Source organism: Prosopis cineraria, unplaced genomic scaffold (genome assembly GCF_029017545.1).
Source record: "Prosopis cineraria cultivar Desert tree isolate PC_DT_omini unplaced genomic scaffold, ASM2901754v1 PC3, whole genome shotgun sequence".
NCBI lineage: Eukaryota > Viridiplantae > Streptophyta > Magnoliopsida > Fabales > Fabaceae > Prosopis > Prosopis cineraria.
Genome location: NW_026555334.1, coordinates 43,877,207 through 43,897,920, shown reverse-complemented (window position 1 = coordinate 43,897,920; position 20,714 = coordinate 43,877,207). Strand labels below are relative to the sequence as shown.

General features: G+C 33.0%; 2 protein-coding genes, 1 long non-coding RNA gene and 1 pseudogene across 3 annotated transcripts; 2 read left to right on the top strand and 2 right to left on the bottom strand.

Moving 5' to 3' along the window:
* Positions 1 to 2,429: 2,429 nt before the first annotated feature.
* Positions 2,430 to 5,156, bottom strand: LOC129306473 (F-box/kelch-repeat protein SKIP30-like). Its single transcript, XM_054947086.1, has 2 exons — positions 4,995 to 5,156; positions 2,430 to 3,800 (listed from the first exon to the last, which is right to left on the bottom strand). The coding sequence occupies exon 2, from the start codon at positions 3,736 to 3,738 to the stop codon at positions 2,686 to 2,688; it is 1,053 nt and encodes a 350-aa protein (XP_054803061.1). The 5' UTR covers positions 3,739 to 3,800; positions 4,995 to 5,156; the 3' UTR covers positions 2,430 to 2,685.
* A 3,554-nt stretch (positions 5,157 to 8,710) lies between these two features.
* Positions 8,711 to 9,433, bottom strand: LOC129304691 (uncharacterized). Its single transcript, XR_008591749.1, has 2 exons — positions 8,940 to 9,433; positions 8,711 to 8,842 (listed from the first exon to the last, which is right to left on the bottom strand). It is a non-coding gene; the product is annotated as an uncharacterized LOC129304691 (long non-coding RNA).
* Positions 9,434 to 9,640: 207 nt separating this feature from the next.
* On the top strand, positions 9,641 to 11,308 carry LOC129307196 (non-specific lipid transfer protein GPI-anchored 16-like). The gene is made up of 4 exons (XM_054948083.1): positions 9,641 to 10,026; positions 10,149 to 10,175; positions 10,565 to 10,636; positions 10,747 to 11,308. Exons 1-4 carry the CDS (start codon positions 9,684 to 9,686, stop codon positions 10,977 to 10,979), a joined length of 675 nt encoding a protein of 224 aa, XP_054804058.1. The 5' UTR covers positions 9,641 to 9,683; the 3' UTR covers positions 10,980 to 11,308.
* Positions 11,309 to 15,501: 4,193 nt separating this feature from the next.
* LOC129304972 (uncharacterized) lies at positions 15,502 to 18,549 on the top strand (annotated as a pseudogene).
* Positions 18,550 to 20,714: the final 2,165 nt, after the last annotated feature.

The following is a 20,714-nucleotide window of genomic DNA, read 5'->3' as shown; positions in this document are numbered from 1 at the left end:
CGCGTAGGTTCAAATGTATTTGAACAAAACTTAGTTCGGTTTGACTTATTTTTACCCTTAGTCGTACCCGTTGGGGTTACCAGCTCCAGTAAATGATGTTGGTGGTGCTTATCAGTAATTAGCGGAAAATAAAGAGACAAAGTAAGGATTTGGAAGGTAAGTAGGACCCCGAAGGCAAGGTGGTGGTGCTGCCTGCTCTCCTCGAAACACGTCATTATTATTCATCCCAACACAGACGCCCCTCCTCATCCACGTGGGACGGGGCCCACTTCTCGCTCCACGTACTTTTAGGCCCACTGTGGGACCTACCTCAGGTGCTGTACTACCGCCCCCCGGTCTGTCCCATGCTACATGGTAATCACAGTTCCCATATGAACGTCTGAAAACAAGGCTTCACGAGTGTAAATTTTCAGCCTACTGATTGATGCAGGGGTCTGGTATATTGCATAAAATTTTGGAAACTATGTATGTTACAAATTTTAACACTTATATGAATTTGTGTTGAAGTTTACAAACAAGATGTTTGGCATGATTAGAATCGGAATGTCATTATTGGTAGATTTTGTAGTGGTTAATAACAAGCCACACGTAGCACATGGGGATGTCGATCTCATTTTATTTGTTTAGGTTTAAATATCTTGTAAAATGTGGGAACAAAATATGGAAAAAGGAGAGGGTTGAAATCACTAGGCTTCAAATAATTGGATGACAAACACGGCCTCTGCTTCATCATAACTTGCACTCAAACTCAACCCCACGATTATGAGAGGGGAAAATCAACATCATTCTTGCTGGAGCTGCGTGATGCATGTGATGGTTGCGTTCTTCACCTGATAAGCCATTGCAAGAACTTGATAGCGAAGGACAAACTATTTCTTTTATATTCCTTCGGATCATAGAATTATGAAGGGAACAAAACACAGGACATTATACATTCTACGGATCCAAATGTATCAACAGTGAACGAGGTTGCAGTTTGCAAAATGAAATGGGAAGGAGGTGCGTGGTGGTATTGACCTCAACTTCTTCCAGGGTAACAATTAATAATGACACACACCAAAATGTAAGCTCTTTACTCTTTCGCATTCGTCTTCCTTACGTCTTTCTTTATCATCTTTATCTCTTCCGCGTCTCTCTGTTCTTCATTGAAAGCTCTGCACGCTGTTCCCATACCATCCGAAGCTACTGTTGCTGACAAAGCATCCTACCGATCCGTTGATTTTATTTTAACACCACCGCCATGAATTACAGAACTAAATTTTCACAAACCCTTTCAAGAATATATTTTACACAACAAAATATCCACATGTTTTTTTTTTTTTTTGTTTTTGACCAGCAGATCCGCACGTCATTTAAAGTAGAACTTCAAATGAATTGAACCTTCAAGATTACAGGTAAAGGGATCACAATTTTTTCCCCCTCTCCTAAAGAGTCAAATGTTTTTTTTTTGGGTAAACTAGTCATGTCGTATTCAACAACACGTAAACAATTTTTTTTGGTATAAAAATTCAATAACACGATTGGTAAAGTTGGTAGGGTGAGGGTTCGAATCTTGAGAAGTGACACACGCAATAATTAACGCAACCTTAAAGAGGTTGTCCCATCAGTACCTCACTATCACTTAAGGTCTTCGCGTGAGATCCATATTAGTCTGAAGTGGACAATAAACCTAAAATACCTTTGAATACCGGATAATTTATACTAAAAAAAAACACGTAAACAATTTAAAAGTAATAGAAGCTTAATATTGGCCCAAAAAATGGTATTGCTTTTGCTTTTGGGCTGAAAAAACGCCGCCCCCGGAACCGGGAATTTCATTGAAACTAGGCCCTCCGCCGTCGTTAGTCACTATGAGGACTGTAAAATTGTGCTCTTTCAAGGTGAAATTAATTAAAGTCCAGCCTAAGATATTGACCAAGGATTGTTAATTTCATTGCACTTTGAAAAGGTGAGTGTACTTTCAAGTTTGTGTGCCCCCTCATTTCTTTTGTAAGCAATGCTTCTCTTTCCAATTTATATTTCCCTTTTTACATTTCTCGTGACGTAGGAATTCTCTCCTTTCTTCCTCCTTTAATTTCGACGAACTCTACTTCTTGTTATTTTTCTGGTGCATTCGACTTTTGATAACAGTTGACAACGACAAACTTTCGGAAGGCTCCCTCCAAACTCCAGAGTGCGCAAGGTCTTACCTTGTGTTGGTAAGAGGACATGAAAAAGGCCGTGAATTTTTACCACACATGTAGAACACTCAATTTTCATATGTAAAATGCAAGTTGTCAAATACTTTGAACATGTCAGGCAACCCAAAAAAAAAAAAAGGAACTTGAGAACCCCGAGTTAATTTGATCGCCGTATGGCCAAACCATATAAAACTTGTGGAACATGGTCAATCTGAGTATCTAAGCACGGAAAAGAGAAGTTAACAGATATTTGCCCGACTATAAAGACAGTCCTTCATCAATAAGATTATTAATTCTTTACTAGTAGTTGACCTTGAATGTTTTGATTCGACCCATGCCTCGCTCATTGATGACATAAATTTATAATCAACGCAAAACAAGGACAAAGTTTATGGCTTGCATGCAAAACAAAGAAGCCATCATGTATCTCGTTCTTTGCCTCCACTTCAAGGGATCCAAACCCTCGATAGAAGCAGAGTTACATGTAAGCGCAACAAGTGAAGGTCTAAATTCTCAGTGGTGTACAGCCAAGGATAGTACCACGACACCGTGTCATCTGAGCTGCCGGGCGCCAAGTTGGTCTCTCAGTCCCAAGCGTGAGAACATCAACATCAGATAATGGTTTGATGTCCCAGTTCCACCTGTCAGGACCGATGAATCCTCCAATCACATATAACTTGTCACCCAATCCAATCATTGCGCAACCGATTCTCCTTCGAAACTCTGATGCAGAACAAACCATCTTTCTCCCTTCTTTGTCCTGCTGAATAATAATACCATGGCTCATCACATAGAGGGATCCCCGAACAACTGCCATTGGACCCTGAAGCCAGCTCCATTCCTTGACGGTCCATGTCCATCCATGCCCTGCATTTTCCAAAACTTGAACTGTAGGCAACCCCTTGTGTAATACATGCAACTTCCCCTCAATCACTACTCCTGAACAGGCTGAATTGTGGGTACGATGAAGATCAGGCATTGGAATCCATATATCCTTCTCAGGGTCATAAATTTCTGCCTGAGATATAGATTTTCTACAGCTAGTGAAGCCCCCAGCCACAACAATCTTTCCATTCAATACACAGCATGCAAACATAGAACGGGGCACAAGCATTGATGCACATTGGGCCCACCGCCGTGCTACAGGATCATACGACCAGACTTCATTTGTTGCAAAATTCCCATCCTGATCACCAGTCAATGGATCAACTGCATCACTTCCTCCACCAATCACAAATAGCTTTCCAGCAGTGGAGACAGCACCAAAATGGGAAAGTTGCCTGATAGTTGAGGGAAGAACAGGAAGTGTAATCCACAGATCACGTAAAGGGTCATAGAGCTGCCATAAGTTTTCTGGGTCCAAAGCACAGACACACAATAGATCCTCGGATGCACAAACCTCCTGTCTAGCTTTAAATAGCTCAAGGCTATGAATGGCTTCTTGCCAAGAACGAGAGACAAGCTCTAACTTAGGATGAAGGTAGAAGGGAACTCGTGCAAGGCACCTAATTGCAACAGCGTCTGGAAGTCCTTCAATCAGTTCAGACATAATAACCATTGTTTCATCCGTGCCTGATAATTTTTAACAGCTAAATTCAAGCTATTTAATAGAAGGACCACCTACATAAAAATAAAAGAATCAGTCATGTATAATAATGTTCCATATCCAATATCTCAGTTATGAAAAGGGATGGTCATTAACATGGCATGAACACAATTTGAACAAAAAATTGTAGTCCGTTGAGCATAGAATATTGATAATTTATTTTATATATATATACAAAGAATCTTCTAATTTCATTAGATGAAGAACAACTGTCCCCTCTTTTTTCCAAAAGAAAAGAGACAAGATACAACAGCAAGTATAGCAACAAAACCAGAGCTGTTCAACTAAATATATGATGTTCTTCCCCCCTTGATGAATGATTTGTCAAGGAAATTCCTTCACATTTCGGAACTTGATGAATTATACAGGTAAGCCCAATGATAGTGCAGCAAAACGCCAAAGCAAAGTAAAAAGCTAGCAGGAAAGAAATACCAATGTCATGATTTTAAATTGGTCATAACAGTAACACAGTATATACTATAAATCAAAAACTATTTTTAACCAAGCATAAACCTGCAGCCGAACATCTCTTGACTATTTACAATACCAAATTTGTGAAGTGAATGAGTTAAATTGAACCTCTGTATGTAATATAAAAGATGCTACGAGAATTACTACTCATTGGACATTTTGTGCTCACAGGGGACATATCTAAATTAGCTTCACTATCTTCATGTACCCTCGCAGGACAAAGACAATCCAAACCAAAAGTAAGACCAAATAAAGAAAGGCTATGATCATCGTTTGGATAGTAGGCAGTTCATGGATTCAGCTACACAGCTGGGGGCACGAGATGCGAACAGAGAAAAAAAGATATTAATTGTAGAACAAGATTAGTTCCTAATTACCAAATCATGATCCAAGGTTAATGAACTAAAATATCCTAATCAAAGGAAAAACCAAAAACAAAATAAAATAAAAAGAAGTCCATAAGCGCCATCTCAAGACTTTGGGCAAAAGACAGGCCAAGTCGTAACACAAAACCAGTCCGAATTAAATTCCGCAGTTAGGAAACCACACTCCGGCATACAATAAGGATATGGACAATATAAAGTTATAACACAAAACCAGTCCGAATTCAGCAATAAAAGAAATGGCGGATTGATCACCGCCAAATGAAACCAAAACCTAAGCAATTGAGCATCCCATAGACAGGCTTAAAAGAAAGAATAAAAAATCGAGTAAGTAGCTAAACGCAGATGCTTTACCTGAAAGCGGAGATCGAGGAAATGAGGAATAGAATTTTCGAGAAAGGCAGGGATAGACGAAAGAACGGAGTTTCGCCTGAGAAGATGGCTTGCACGGCGAAGAAAAATTCTCTGCAAATTTAAAAGGGTTTTCTTTTTATTTATTTATTTATTTTTTGGCACTTCGAGTCATTTATGCAAAGGTGTGCCTCGTGTGCATATATGTGGGATTTAATTAGGTGACTGACGTAGGAGCGTCGTGAATACGGGAGTTGGCTTGCCTCCTACGGAGAGGAAGAATTACTTACTATAGATCTATACTGTTAAATTAGATTAAATAATTTTTATAAATATAGATTTAATTTAAATAATTTCAATTTACAATGAAAAAGGAAAAGGTAGTGAGAAAAAATCACCCATAAATTAATGGATAATTTTTGCTATTCTGACCCTAATTTAATATTATTTTACCTTATATAATGTCTATATTTTTTATATATATTTTGCTTTGATTTTAAAATTTTTAAAATAATTTTATAAAATTTTAAGTTTTAAATATTAAAATTTTATTTATATAAATTTTATAAATTTAGTAATTCATTTAAATTATTTTTGTGATTATTTTGAATCGTAAAGTTAATTATGAATTAATAAGAGCACCTTACAGCATCAACATAAAAGTAAAAAGAAACTAAAAGGCGCTAAGAGAAAATGTACCAGCAAACCAAGGAAAACAGGATTGGGAAATTTCAACCAGGGCACTTGCAAAAACACAAAAGCTCAGGGAGTAAATGGGAACGCTGCAGACCACGAAGATGTGGGAGTCAGAAAAAGTTGGCGTGCAGGCAACGAAAAATGGGATCGACTCACATCATTAGGGGTCTAATAGGAGGGCAATGTTGGTAATTTACTGTGCAAGCCTTGTACGAGATAACATACCAGTAAAAGAAAGGGAGCATTTCGGTAGTTCACTATTTTGGTAGTGTTTAGGACTTTTTAAAAGAGAATCTCAACTAAAGCCTTTAAAAGTAAATTAATCGCCTGCAAGTCCCAAAAATTCTAAAACATTTATGCAGGCTTAAGAGTCTCAATTGTAATTAATTTTTTTAGTTTAATTACCATGATACCCCTGACTTTTCTTACTTTTTTTAAAAAAAGTGTCTTGTCACTAGCCATCGAAACTATTGCATTAACCATCGGTGCCAAACCGTCATCGCTTACCACCGAAGCTCTAGTGTTAACACAGCAGTCAACTATTGGTCAAATATGCTAGGGGGTTAAGGGTGGATTTGAACAATTAACCCCTTAATTTCTCAAAATGATAGAAGCCATTAAGCCAACAGATACTTTAATATATATAATACAAAATTATACATCTATTATAACTTTACTTTCAAGAATTTTTATTTGTTATGACATTTTTTTTTGACTGAAATTTGTTATGACATATTTTGGATATTTTATTTTATATGTGTGTGTATAGAGTCAGGAAAACGGGCCGAGCTCGTCGAGCTAGTCCGTTTAAGTCCGTATAACAGCAGGGGCGGGCTTATAAGTAAGACTCTAAAATGACAAATCGAGCTTAAACCGGCCCGTTTAATCTAGGACTTAAAAGGGCCAGCCCTGCAGGGCTGGAGGCCAACTTGTTTAAACCCGCATTTGCAATTTTTTTAATTGATTCTCATAATTTTCACTCTTTTTAGATTTGAAAAAAAAATTAAACTAAATCTTACTCACATCACATATTAACCCATGTTTATTGAGGATGGAAGGTAAAAAAGAAAAAAAAAATAGCAATAAAGAATCACTAATCAAAAATTATATCAGCCAAGAATCACTTGTTATCAAAATTTGAGTAGATACTTATAAATTTGAATTAGCCTTTATCAATAAGTATTCATTTAGGTTTTAATAACAACTCATTTTAAATTAATAATAGTTCATTGTAGCTTATTTTTCATTTAGGTTTTGACAACAATTGATTCTTAATTGCAATAAATTTCATACTGAAATCCTTGACCGCTATTTTCTAAAAAAATACAACCTTAAATCCCCTAATTCATCTAGATCCATGATAATAATTCATTTAGTTTAACATTTACACTTCTAATTTTGATTGGATGTTTGTCGGCTTAACCAATCCATTGCTTATTGCATTGCTATTATTTTATTTATATTTTTAGTTCATTTAGATGTTATTTAGTTATTTTTTTATACCTTTCTTGATTGAGTATTATATTAGAATAAAGTAATTTTTTGTTTGATTAAAAAATTAAAAAAAATAAAAATAGTTAAAAGGGCCTAAAGCCTACAGAGCCGGCCCTAACCCGCTATATCAAGGGTCGGGCTTCGAATATTAGAGTTTAAAGGGAACTCAGATTTAAAAAGCTAGCTCTTTTAGGCTCGAGCCCTTCAAGGGCCAATCCTACAGGGTTGGGCTGGCCCTTTTTACCAGCTCTATATGTGTACGAACAATCACTTATAAATATTTGAACACCACTTGTTTATGCATAAAAAAATTATCAATTTTTAAAACTCAATTTATTCTATTTTTCACAACGTGTTCATTCATTGTTAACAAGAGATTAATATTATGCTAAATTGTGTGTGTGTGTTAGTTATAAATTTATTTTTCAAGTATTTTACGGGCTTTTGTTAATTATGGATATTTTGTAATGTATATCTCAACAATTATTTATAAATATTTGGACATGACTTATTCATACATAAAAAAATTATCATTTTATAAAAACATAATTTATTTTATTTTTCAAAATTTGTCCCTTCAATTTTAATACATTATAATATTATGCTAAATACTAAAAAACTATATATGTTATAATTTTTTTTCAAGTATTTTCATAATTTTTTGTTAATTATGAATATCTTGTTGTGTATATCAGAACAATTACATATAAATATTTAAACATGACTTGTTCATATATTAAAAAGTTATCTATTTTTTAAAAATTAATTTATTTTGTTTTTCATAACTTATTCTAATAAGTTATCATTATTATATTAAATAATTTTTTTAACATATTAGACCAAAACAATTAATTGCAATTAAGGCCCCTCGTTTTGCGCAAGTGGTTCGGAATTTGTTTGGGCCTTACATGCGATCAATTTCCTTTTGATGGCCCCGATTCTGCCTTTTTCTAAATTTTAGATACAGGATTGATGATTTTATTCTTATATGATTCATAAGCCATGTTGATAATATTCTAACATTAATGATTAAAAGAATGTGTATTTTAGCAGCATTTTTTACTAATATTAACTAACTGGCCTTTTTTTTTTCAATTTATATAAATCAGTTAGCTATCTTCTACAACTGAACAATATCACCGACGCAAATTGACAAAATTTACGGAAAATCATTATTTGTAGGTGATGAATGATCTAATTGATGTTATGGGATGGATCAACTCCAACTGTTAATAACGAATGCTGAACGAATGGCCTAGTCGTTGTGATCTTTAATTTTTTTGGCACTGATGATTATTTTATCGATAACTAAAAAATAAATTATCTTAAAAGACTAGTCTTGATGATTTAAAAAAAAAAAAACTTTTTCCACACGCGTAGGCCCACGTCTAAAAGAATCCACACACGAAACCCATGCATGCTGTCGGACAAGCTCTGCTGATCATTGTTCGATCGTAGGATCTAGTCGCCAAACCTTTGAATAATCCATTTTACAATAATCCGGCTCAAATCGTCCATTCACACGATCATCTTGCAACATTTATGCAACCATTTGCTCATGAAAAAGTACAATTTAGCGACAATTAAGACACAGGAAAAGGGGGTGACTTTGATAACTTCGACGCCGATTCCATCAGACGAGCCCCCATCTATCGATGGAACTGTTTCAAACCCATAACAAATTCAAACAAATTAAAGAACACTAACTGACTCCGAATTAACCTTTGCTCTGGGGAAACGGGTGGAGTTTGGACTTACAAGCCCCCGGGAGAGACTGCAGAAATGCAAGTGTTTGATTAGTTGGCGACGCCCAGAGAGGAACAGAGAGCAGAGGCACTGGCGAGGATTGAACTGCACTCCGAATTTGTGAACAGCTTCAAGAGCAGGGGGTTGACGAACTTCCCGTTATATATTCAGTTCATCATTTCAGGCCGTGGCTCATCGCGGTTTCCACTCCAAAGAACTTCCATCAAGACCACAACTACACCCACCAGGCCGCCACCATTCTTCTAAATGCATTGCTACTATTCATGATAGATAACGCTGTTCTTTCTTGTGAGAATTGAGACAAATTAATTGAAGGTTTGGTTGCAAAGAAAGAGCTAGGCACAAGAAATGCCTGGTCAATATGGATCGCCCACTCTATCTAATTCCCTTTTTAATACATAAAGGGAGTATTAAGACCCAACGACCTCAGCAACTGTTTGCATGTTGCACGAGTTATAATTATCTCCCTCCATATTGCCCGTAGAATTAAAGAGAAGGCCTCCCGTTCTATCCAACTATACCAAACCATTAACGAGGGTGATTTATAACAAGCAAATTCCTTTACTGTGCATTGCATGTTTAACTAGTCCCGGTGGTTGAACTGCAGAATCATATTCCAGCCTACCAGTTGTCTCCTGTGGACTAATGTTAGACCGGTGGCATATATTTATTTGATGGAGCTACAAACACCAATCGTCGTCAAATTCTTGCAGCTTTGTGTGAGCCGAGTCAGTGATGGAACAGCTCAAAGCTTTTCACATGGCTGTGATATCAGCAGTGTTGATGGTAATATTAGGAGGAAATTCAGCAGTGACGGGGCAGATTAACACCCCGTGCACGACGTCAATGATAAGCAGTTTCACCCCGTGCGCGAATTTGATTACCGGAAGCACCAACAATGGTGCAGTACCATCGAGCACGTGTTGCGAATCATTGAGATCTTTGGTGAACACTAGTGTGGATTGTGCTTGTCTGGTAATATCAGCCAGCGTTCCCTTCCAACTACCATTCAGCTCAACTCTCGCCCTCTCCCTCACCCGAGCATGTAACATGAACGCAGTGCCCGCCCAGTGCAAAGGTCCATTTAATTTGCCTGCAATTTAGTTTTCGTCACCCTGTTCTCTTTTCCCTTCATGAACATAGCACACCAGTTATAACTTGCAGTTATTAACCGTTAACTTTTTCGTGTTTATATTGCAGCCTCTGGCTCTCCCTTACCCGCTCCAGGTATATTCAATATTGTTTCATCTTTCGTTTGGTTTCATGTTTTTACAGCTAAATTATTCTGTTGGTCTAGTGTACCTATCTTAGTGAAAACAAATACTTTGGTCTGCGTGACTAAACTTTTATTAATATATCGTTTTGTCTTAATCCTGTTGGCAGAACTAACTTTTGACTATTTCAATACTCTATAAATGCATATTTTATCGCAACAAAAAAATCATTAAAAAATTTAAGAGTGCGAGCTCTAACAAATGATAGCTTTCACGTCACCAACAGTTCATGATACTCACAGCTCACGTAAATAAGTGAGACGATAAATTTGAAAAATTAACTTATTGTAGTGTGCCACGCTAAATAAGCATGACTCGAGTCGTAGAATGATTTCATGGCAGGGCCGGCGGTGATAGGAAGAAATGGGCCAAGACTTGGACCCACGGCCGCAGCATCTCCCTGGAGCCCTCAAGGTAACCGATCGATGACCCTAGCAAAGTGATGTCTATATAGTATAGACTCTATTCGCTGAGCTTTTATCCCGTGAAAATGTTTGAGAAACTAACGAGGATTCAAAATGCAGCGTCTGAGGATAAGGGGGAAGCTAAAATAAGCAGATTTGGGAGTCGGAGATTGGCACAGGCACAGGCATCATTGGCTCCAGCACCAGTTGAAATGGAAGAGCCCACGACAACTCCGGGAATTCGACCAGTCTTCACTCCACCCTCCTCCTCTTCCAATCCATTGTCCCTTTCCTTTTCCCCAGTCATGTTTTCCTTCATTTCACTGTCACTCTTGGTTGCCACCGGCTTCTAGTTATTGCTTTCTACTTCATTTCACTGTACCCCTGTCCTGTTCTGCTGTTCCTGCGTCCGCCAATAAATCAAAGGACCTCCCATGTCCATTTAATTTTCTTTTCTTTTCTTTTTTAACGGAATTACTTCTTGTTATTATTTTAAGTAAGCGGGATGGAGATGACGGTACGCGTACGACAACATACAAGCACCGCTTGCTCACCTTAGTCTTTCGTGAAAAGAGATGATGTGACAGTAAACGGTCAAATAATCAAAGTATTTTCGGATTGTCTCTGTGTCCTCTTTCTCATTATATTTTTCCATATTCAATATCATCTCCATTTTAAATTATTTATTTAGTTTAATACACTATAAGATTAAAATAAATATATCATTCATTATCATCACTTAAATGCTTTTAAAAACAAGATCTTAAAGTTTTTTATAGTAATTATTAAATGATTAATATAGTTACTTTAGTATCACAATTAGTAATATTATATCATTAAATTAAATAAATAATCAAACATACAAATGCGATTGAATGCGGAAGAAGGTATTGAGGAAATGTAGAAAGAGGATCCAAATTCATTGTCATGTATTTCCAACTATTATTCTTGTGTTGCAAAGACAGATCTCAGATTTTATTTTATTTTTTTCCAAAATAAAACCTCTCCATAATGATATTCGTTTCATTTGCATTCCCATTCTATCGTGCCAATGGAGCTCACTCATCTTTAACGATCACCATCCTTCTTTCTTTTTTATTTCTAGTCAGAGAAGAAACTATATTCATAAAGATGAATTTTTAATTATATTTTGACCAAAAAGATTAATTTATATATTTGAGGCTTATATTTTTCACCAAGTAATTACTTTATATTTATATATTTGATATTGAGAAATATATATTTGTATATTCAAGGGAAAGCCGCGAAAATGAAGAGCTAGACAAAACAAAAACTAAAAAAATAATAAAAAAGATATTAAGAAATATCTTTTTATATGATCTGGTGAGGTTTGCGTGGCTATTTCAAATTCACAGCATTATTTTTAACTTAGTTTAACTCCTTATAAAATAATATTAATATTTGTAAAATAATATTATTCTCTGAAATATAATTTAAAAATTTCAGATGACTTTCTAGTATACTCATTTGGTCTTATTTATATGTAGAAAGGAAGTATTTGCTTTCATCTTATTTATAAGACTTTTCAGTGATTATCATGTTCATATTTACTATTTTACCCCTATTGAATATTTAAAAGTTTATTAAATGCTAGAGTATTTTATTTTAAAAAAGTAATATTTAATAGGCATAAAGTTAAAAATTTATTAAATTTTTAAATAAAATTAATGAGATTTAAGGTTTTCTTAATTTTGATAAAAATGTTAAAGTGATTTATAAATAGGGTTAGAGGAAGTAGTTCTTCTCACTCTATTTATAAAACACTTTAAACCAAATCACATAGGTTAAAAAAACATGGTTGAAATTAGTTAATTGTCTTTGTTCTTTCAATTTTTTATAAAAACCCCAAAAATTACTTTTAATTAAAATTATTAAATTTATATTTAAATCTTAAAGTCAAACATGTCACCCAAATGGACCAATTGAATATGTGGGTATTTTTTAAAATAATTTGTTAACGCTTCATCACATTTTATAAGGTGTCTTGTATTTAAAACTAAACAAAACTTGTAGAAAATATCTTAATTTTATTTATAAGTTACTTTTAACATATTTTACAAAAACAAAAAAAATCTTGCAACTCATTAATTCTGTTCAAAAATTTAATAATTTCTCAATTTTATTCTAATTAAATTTAACAATATATTTTCTCTTTTTAGCATTTACTTGAGGATAAATGAAAAATTTGTAATAAAAATTTAATGAGATATTTATAAGACAAATTTCACTTCCTACCTATAAATAAGATAGGACAAGAGAAAGAATCAAACATAAGTGATTGCTAAAACCTGAATTTGGCCAAAGATATTTTTTAAAGAAAAAAATGAATCCCCTTATGGAACGGCACCATTTTGCTTGTTTAAGGCCCTATTTGGGTATTAAGGGTGTTTCCAGGCTCTATGTGGTTTGATTTTGAGCAAAAATCAAGTGAAATTAAACTAATTAATTTATTCATAATTGGGATTTGATCAGTTTTTTTGTGAAAGTCAGTTTGGTTTGATTTTATTTTTAGTTTTATTTGGTTTGAATCAAATTTTAACACATTTATTTAATTTTCCTCCTTTTTTACCACCTTTGTGATGGTGCTATGTTCATATCATCTTGGATTTCCTTTGAATTGACTTAGGAACCACAAGCAAATAAAATAGAATAATTTAGTCAATTTAAAATAAGAAATTAATTCCATAATTTGTATCCCCATTCTATATTTTCGGTAGAATTTGTATCCCTGTTCAAACTCTTCATCTTTATTCCATCCATCTGTTTTGATTTGAATTTAGGTCTAAGCTAATAGGTTTATTTATTGGATTGGGAGTAGCGACGTTGGGTTTATTTCTAAAAACTAAAACACTACTAAATTGTGTTGGGTGTTAAGATTAGTAGATATTTTATAAGATAACATTATGTTTTAATTAGGTTTGGTCAAGTTCGATTCGATTTCTAGAGCTCAAAACTGAAACATAAACCAAACTAACTGGTTTGTATGCCATAAAAATTGAAGTAGACTTAATTGATGGTTGATTTTAGTCTGTCCTTTTTGATTTGAATTGATTTGGTTTGATTCTTTTGGTTTGGCTTTGAATACCTTACTAGGTATCTCACTTCCCATATCCTAAAAGTACTTTCCTACTTTTGGGATATGAAAAATTATTTGAATGTTTTTTAATGAGAGAGAATAAACTTTCCAAATGTACATTTAAAAAGCTGTGAAAGTGAATTCTCAAACATAGGGTCTTGAAGCATCCAAAATTTTTATCACATTGTTTAAACATTTTTTAATATATTACATTTGTATAAAAAATTGTAAATCATTATATATAAATGTTCTTTTTGGTAATTGTATATTCAAAAGTATATTTCACTATATATAATTTTAAAAAAATTTATTTACCAAATTGATTTTTAAAAAAAATTATTGAAATATAAATTTTGACATAACAACTGACTTTTATTAAATTATTTTTTTTAAATAAACTTTGACTAACTAAACTTTTTATAAACTAAAAATCAAATACACGCTAACCTAACCCTGCTTTTGTCTCTACCATTGTTTGTAAAACCGAACTGAATTAGTTGGTCAAACATGCAAATCAACGAATAGGACATTTATTTAGTCTGGTTTGCTATTTTTAATGGGAACTAATTGACTCAAGTTGACCATAGTAATTCAGGAAATAATTCGAATTAACCCGCTCAACCCCGGGTTAGGCGGGGTTAAGTGAGCTAATTATTTTTGCTTTATAGAACCCCAAAATTAAAAAATTAAAAGACATTAAAGAAATTTTTGAAAAGCTGAATCGATTTCCTTTTTGATTTTTTGAGTTTGAGTTACCTTCAATTCTTCATTCTCATTACTTATGTTATCTTAACTAGTTCTACATTTTTACTTCCTTCAGTGTTCTCACCTTCAGTCTTTCTCCTTCCTTTGATGTTCTTGACATGCTCGGCGTTCTTCATTTTTCTAGTTCTTTCTCCCTCCCTACTCAATTCAGCGTAGCTTCACGTCTAAAGGTTGAAGGAGGTTAAAATTAAGCCTAAAGGTAGAAGGATTTGTCAACCCAAGATGTGAAAATGGAGGATGAAAGAGGAGTAAATTTGATGTAAAGAAAGAGGAGACAAAGAAACATGAGGGAGAGTGAATGCACAAGAAGAGAAAGAACGTGAATGTGCGCGAAGAAAGAGAAAAAGTAAATGAGAGAGAGTGGTGAGATGTGATGCAAAATCAGATTTATGCAATCACGTTCATAGACTTGAAAATAACAATATTAAGTGAGAAAAATTGGACGAAAACAAAAATTATATGAATTAATATTAACAATGAGTAAAATAGTTCTGAAAACATTAATTACATATTATATAAGATATTAAGTTTTGAATATATATAAAAATGTTTTAAAGATTAATGTATTTATATTTAAAATATATTATTTTATCATAATCGATTTGATCTTGGTTTGACCTCCGGTTTAACCCTTAACCTCTAAGCACTAATTTTAATTGGTTTAATGATAGGTCTGGTTTTTAATACCTTAGTTTCTACTGTATCCTGTACCTTCTCGAGTCATAGCTCGAGTTTCACCATGGGTTGCAGAAGCTCAAAGGCAACTTAAAGGCAATCTCTACTCGTAACTAATAGATTCAGGAACCTCAAAGTGAACTTGAATTTGATTTTAACCAAAGGTTTTGAATCTTAAGTACCCTAAATAATGTCCTTAAATTTCTGTGCGAACTGTGACAAATATGCATTCTTGCTCATTTTTACTTTTGTTTTAAGCGATTAATGTTACTTTCAGAGGTTGGATTCTTATTTAACCTTGTTTCTATTGAATGACAATCTTAGACTTATTTATTGAAATGGGTTGGAAAGTAGTAGAGAAACTCATTAGGCATTGGAAGATTCTTAGAGGGGACAATGTAAGCTAGTATTATTTCTTTCGCATCCTTGTTATGCCTTTTATTATTATTTTTTCTTATCATTTTGTTTTGAAAGGGATTTATTGTTGTCATTTTTGACAAGTAATGATTATGTGGGGTAAAGACAAGGGCAAGTCTGGGGTTATTAAGTGTGTACTTCACTCTCAGAATCGTGTTATCATTGAGGTAAAAAAATCTGGTGAGACAGAGTCTTAATTTTGCCTTTGCATGTTATAGTTTTGGTTACGTGACATAGGGAATGTGTTGAGTTGGGTTTGCTGAGCAACTTCACTCATCAGCCTGGAAATTAAAATTTTGAAATATCAAAACTTGTTGGATTTATGATATTGTTGCACTTGTTTCTGTGTAATATTGTAATGATTTTGTTTCTATGGATTTACTTGTACATTGTTTATGAAGTTATTGGAAATTTATGATGACACTAGACCTTTTATTTTGTTAATATCAGAGTTGTTATATCCTATAAGATTCGATAATTTACTTGTACTCTAACAAGCGTTTGTATATGCGCTTTTATAGTTTCATCATTGCCGTGTCTCGTGAAAATCTAAATTAAATGATGCATTGAGCAACTAGTTACTCTACGGGCATGATATATTCTCATATTAGTGCTTGCTGCTTTATTTTAGGTAAAGAGACATATTAAGCAAGGATGAGGTCATGAAAGGGGGATCTTTACTGTTGAAGCCTTAATCCATGCCCCAAATGTGCAAGTTCTTGATCTAATGACGGCGTATGCACATGTTAAAATACAGAACTGGTGATTCATGAAAAGGGGTTGGGTTTAGATGATTTAAAATAGTAAACCTTTTTTCAAGAAGCCGTGCAAAGTTGGGATTAAATATCTTGAAGATGGTACTAAAGTTAGAGTATCCAGAGGTATAGGAGCATCTGGGTCCATAATCCCTTGGCCTAAGATCTTAGAGAACTACCCTAGACCTACAGTCTATGTGCACCTAAAACCCACGCTTCCTTCTCGTTTAAGCCTTTTCATTTTCTTGTCCAAATCATACATGTACCTTTTTTCTTCACTATGTTCCCATAACCTAAGTAGAAACACTTACAACGAACCTTAAATTGTCATCATATATTTGATGAAATACTTAAATTGTTTTTTAATGCATACACAAGATAGGGATGGAAAAGAAAGCAATGGGGGTTATTAGTTGAATTTCATGTTTAAATTGTAAACTTGCTTCTAGTTCTTGTATGCAAGAAGGTTAAAGGCTATTTATTCTCGAATGTACGCAATTTTATAAGCAAATAAGCAATTATATTGTTACATGTGTTTAATGTAATGCATGCCTCATTGAACAAAATGATCTGGGTGATGGATTTGGGTACATCTAAATATTAAATCTTGAGTTTGATTCTAGATCCAACACAATGTAAAACCCTTTTTCTTATTCCAGCTTTAATTTGGGATCCTTTTCTTTATTCTAAATTTGCTTAGAATTATTGTCATTTGGTACTTTTTTCTACACCTATGTCTCTCACAGCTAATTTGCTGTCACCTTGGTTGGAGAGGATGTGAGCAAGTATGAATAGTTACTTCCTTTGGGCTCTAATATAATATTCTATCTGTTTAAAAATGTAAGGTATTTTTAATCAAATCTCACCCCCCAATAAAGTAATTATTTACTTTTTAATTAACTCTATCTTTTCATATTTATCTCTATTAAATACCCTACAATAATATAAAGTCATTATCAATAGAAACACTTTTGAAAAAGTGTAATGAATACACCTCAAAAGACAAAAAATAACTTACATTTTTAATATTAAACTCTTCAAAAAATGCCTTACATTTTTTAATAAGAAGAGTAAATCTTTTAAAAATCTCACCTAATCCAAAATATAGGACGTTAGATAACTTTTATATTCATTTTTTTAACTATATCACTACTTTATTTATTATTCTATTTGAAAAAATCATGTACTATAATTTTAATTACTATTATGAAGGTTCTTATATAGGTTATTAAATGAGAGTATAAATAGAAAGATGTCAATATTTTTAAAAATTTAAGATGTTAATTAATATTGTTCATAAACCGTCAATTAGTTAATTATAATTTTTATTGTAATCCAAAAAAAGTATGCAGTTTTAGTAAAAATTTATGCTGATTTATCTGAATTTGTTTTTAAAAAATTGCAATTACCTTGCTGAGCATCAACCTCCATTTATTTTTCATTTTGAAACTCGTCCTAAAGATCTAAGATGCATACATATTGATACATGTATCGGATATGATCCAATAATTCAATACTTTTATTTTTAAAAAATATAAGATACGGTGCATTTTTGATATGTGCATATATATATATATATATATAATAAAAAATATAATTTAAATTTAAAAAATATCCAAAAAAAATAGCATACACATATAGTGTGTAAAATAATATCAAACAAAATACAATCATTACTTGTACTTTTATTCTATATATACCTAATTATCTATTACCTAGACTCTACTGACAATTCCCCACCTAAGGTTTAAATGCCAAAAGATGATATTCCTACATTTTTATAATTAAAAAAATATAATTTTTATCTTTTTATTATATATAAAACTTATTTTTTAATGAAAATTTAATCTTTGATTTTAAAAGAATATCACAAAAATAAGTTAGAAATAAAAAATATTAATTTTGCAATATTTAACAAAATTTAATTTTTTAAAAATAATCTTAAAGTATCGACTTTAAAGTATTAACTTGTAATTTAAAAATATCGAATACGTATCAAAAATAAAAAAATTTTAAATTAAAAAATAGTGTTTTGATACTCTATGAATACATATTGAAAAAGTAATGATAAATGTCGATATCAGACAAAATATTAATATAAATATGTGAGGCAATTTAAAATATTGTTTCTTCACATCTAAAAATACTTAGATGGATCTTGTGTTGGAGAAGACTTACGACGCCGAAGCAGGGAGGGGCATGCCTAATCTTTAAAGAGGTTATGTACTTTGTTGCTCTACTCCAGGGGTTGGCAAATAGTTGAATCAATTTAAATAATGAATGATTCTAAAACTTCCGTGGAATGTATTTTTGAAGATCATTTTTTCTTGTCACCAGTTATAGTTTACTCTCTCCGGTAGTTAATAAATTTTGCAGTTATTAAGAAATGCTACACATATAACATTAAAATGGTAAAAAAAGAAGAAGAAGAAGTAACATTTCAATTTTACTCTCTTTATAATTACTGGTTGTAATAAATAATTGTTTCGAAATTCAAACAATAATAAATATATAAGGGATAAAATTGAAAATAAAGCATTAATTACTCTAACTTTCTCTTATATTTAAGAAGAAAAACTTTCAAATTTTTTCTTATATTAAGAATTAGAGTAGTACAAAATATATTCCTTGCCCTTTAATACTTTGCAATTATTTTTTTAAAAAATTCTTGAGCTGTTAATAATGAATTATAAGTCTATAATCCATCAACCAATTCCAAGGAATCTGTTAAAATGTAGAGGGTCTTAAAATTCGTCGACTGCACGTGGCTATAATGTGAAGTATAACTAAGCACAGGGTTTCTACTTTCCCCATGGAGTAATGAACTATAAATCGCACCTCACTTGTGAAATTTAAGGCTTTGCTTGTGGTGTCCCAGAAATGACTTGATGGAATAGCCTAGTATGTCGAGGGCTAAAACAATCATTTTCATGTCTCTGGAAGACATAGGCCCAGTTTCCATTTCATCTCCGTTTTTTTTTTTTTTTGTTTTTGGTAGAGTCCTCTCCTTTCAATTCAAAGAAGTGAGCTTCGGCCTAAGACCGAGCAGACAAGGAAAATGACAGGCCCAGTTTTTGCACCAAAAAGAAACCAATGTGGTGGAATTATTTAAAAAAAAAAATATAACTTTTAATCCTGTACTTTACTCATATTTTATTATAAATTTTTATATTTTTTTATATTTTAAGTTCCTACGCTTTTATTTTTAATATTTTACATTTATTTAAGTTCCCTATACTTTGATTATCTTGGTCATTTAAGAATCTAAAATATCAAAAAATAAAAATATAAGAATCTAAAATATCGAAAAAAAGTGCAGGGATCTATACAGAGATCAAAAATTATGTTTTCTCATTTTTTTAATAATCTGCTAAAAAATGCATAAACAACTTATCTATATAATGTTTGATATTTCTTTTGTCAACAACCCATTCTAGCATACTTCATTCACAATCACGCATGCTTTTAACCACTGGTGACTAAATATTTCCAAGTAACAGATAACTTTCTCCTTCAAGGATGAAAAGAGCCAAATATCTTGAACATTGCCGGCTTTGAATTTCTTAAAATATTAAAAAAAAAGAAAGTAAAATGAAAAATAACAGAAAGTTTGTATTATTATTAATCATTAATATTATTGATATAAAGGTCATAAACGAGGGAGATCGATAAAAGCCAAAAGAATAGGTGGGGGTTTGACCAGGAAGGATAGGACACTGATGAGTTATGAATGGTCGCAGGGAAAGCAGAGACACTGAGAATCGACAAATACAATAACGATAGAGAATATCCCACAGTCAGTTCCAGAACACTGCTTGATGATGATTAAAGCCGTGACGTTATTTGTCATCAGCTCAGACGAAGCCTTTGCACAGACAATAATATTACATCTCTGCAAGTAACATTGTAACAAGCACAAGCAGACCTAACACTACACTAGACAAACAACAGAGACTTGAATTGCTTCATAATGGTATTGCATTGTGCATGCCAACAACATCGAGAGCTTCTGCAAGTAAACAGTAATCCCACGCCATCCATGATATCACTCCCCCATGTACTTACTTAACTCACTGTCTCTGCCACGCTCTGTAACGTTAAATAGAAGCCAAGCGGAGTCTTAAATTTTATTTTGCCTCGTTCAAGGCCTATATTGACTCAACGCTCGTGTGTGCCTTTTAACATCTGAGTCATTAAATTGTTGGTCTGGCCCCTGACACCCTCGTCCTTATTTAACAAGCAAAAACCAGGCACAGACTTGATCAGCATCGTGACATCACCTGTTACATTAATTAAGTGGTATGATACAATTTTCTATCAGCTTATGCTCATTATGGCAATGCCATATACCTCACTTTCGTGCCTTTATGTCCAATAAT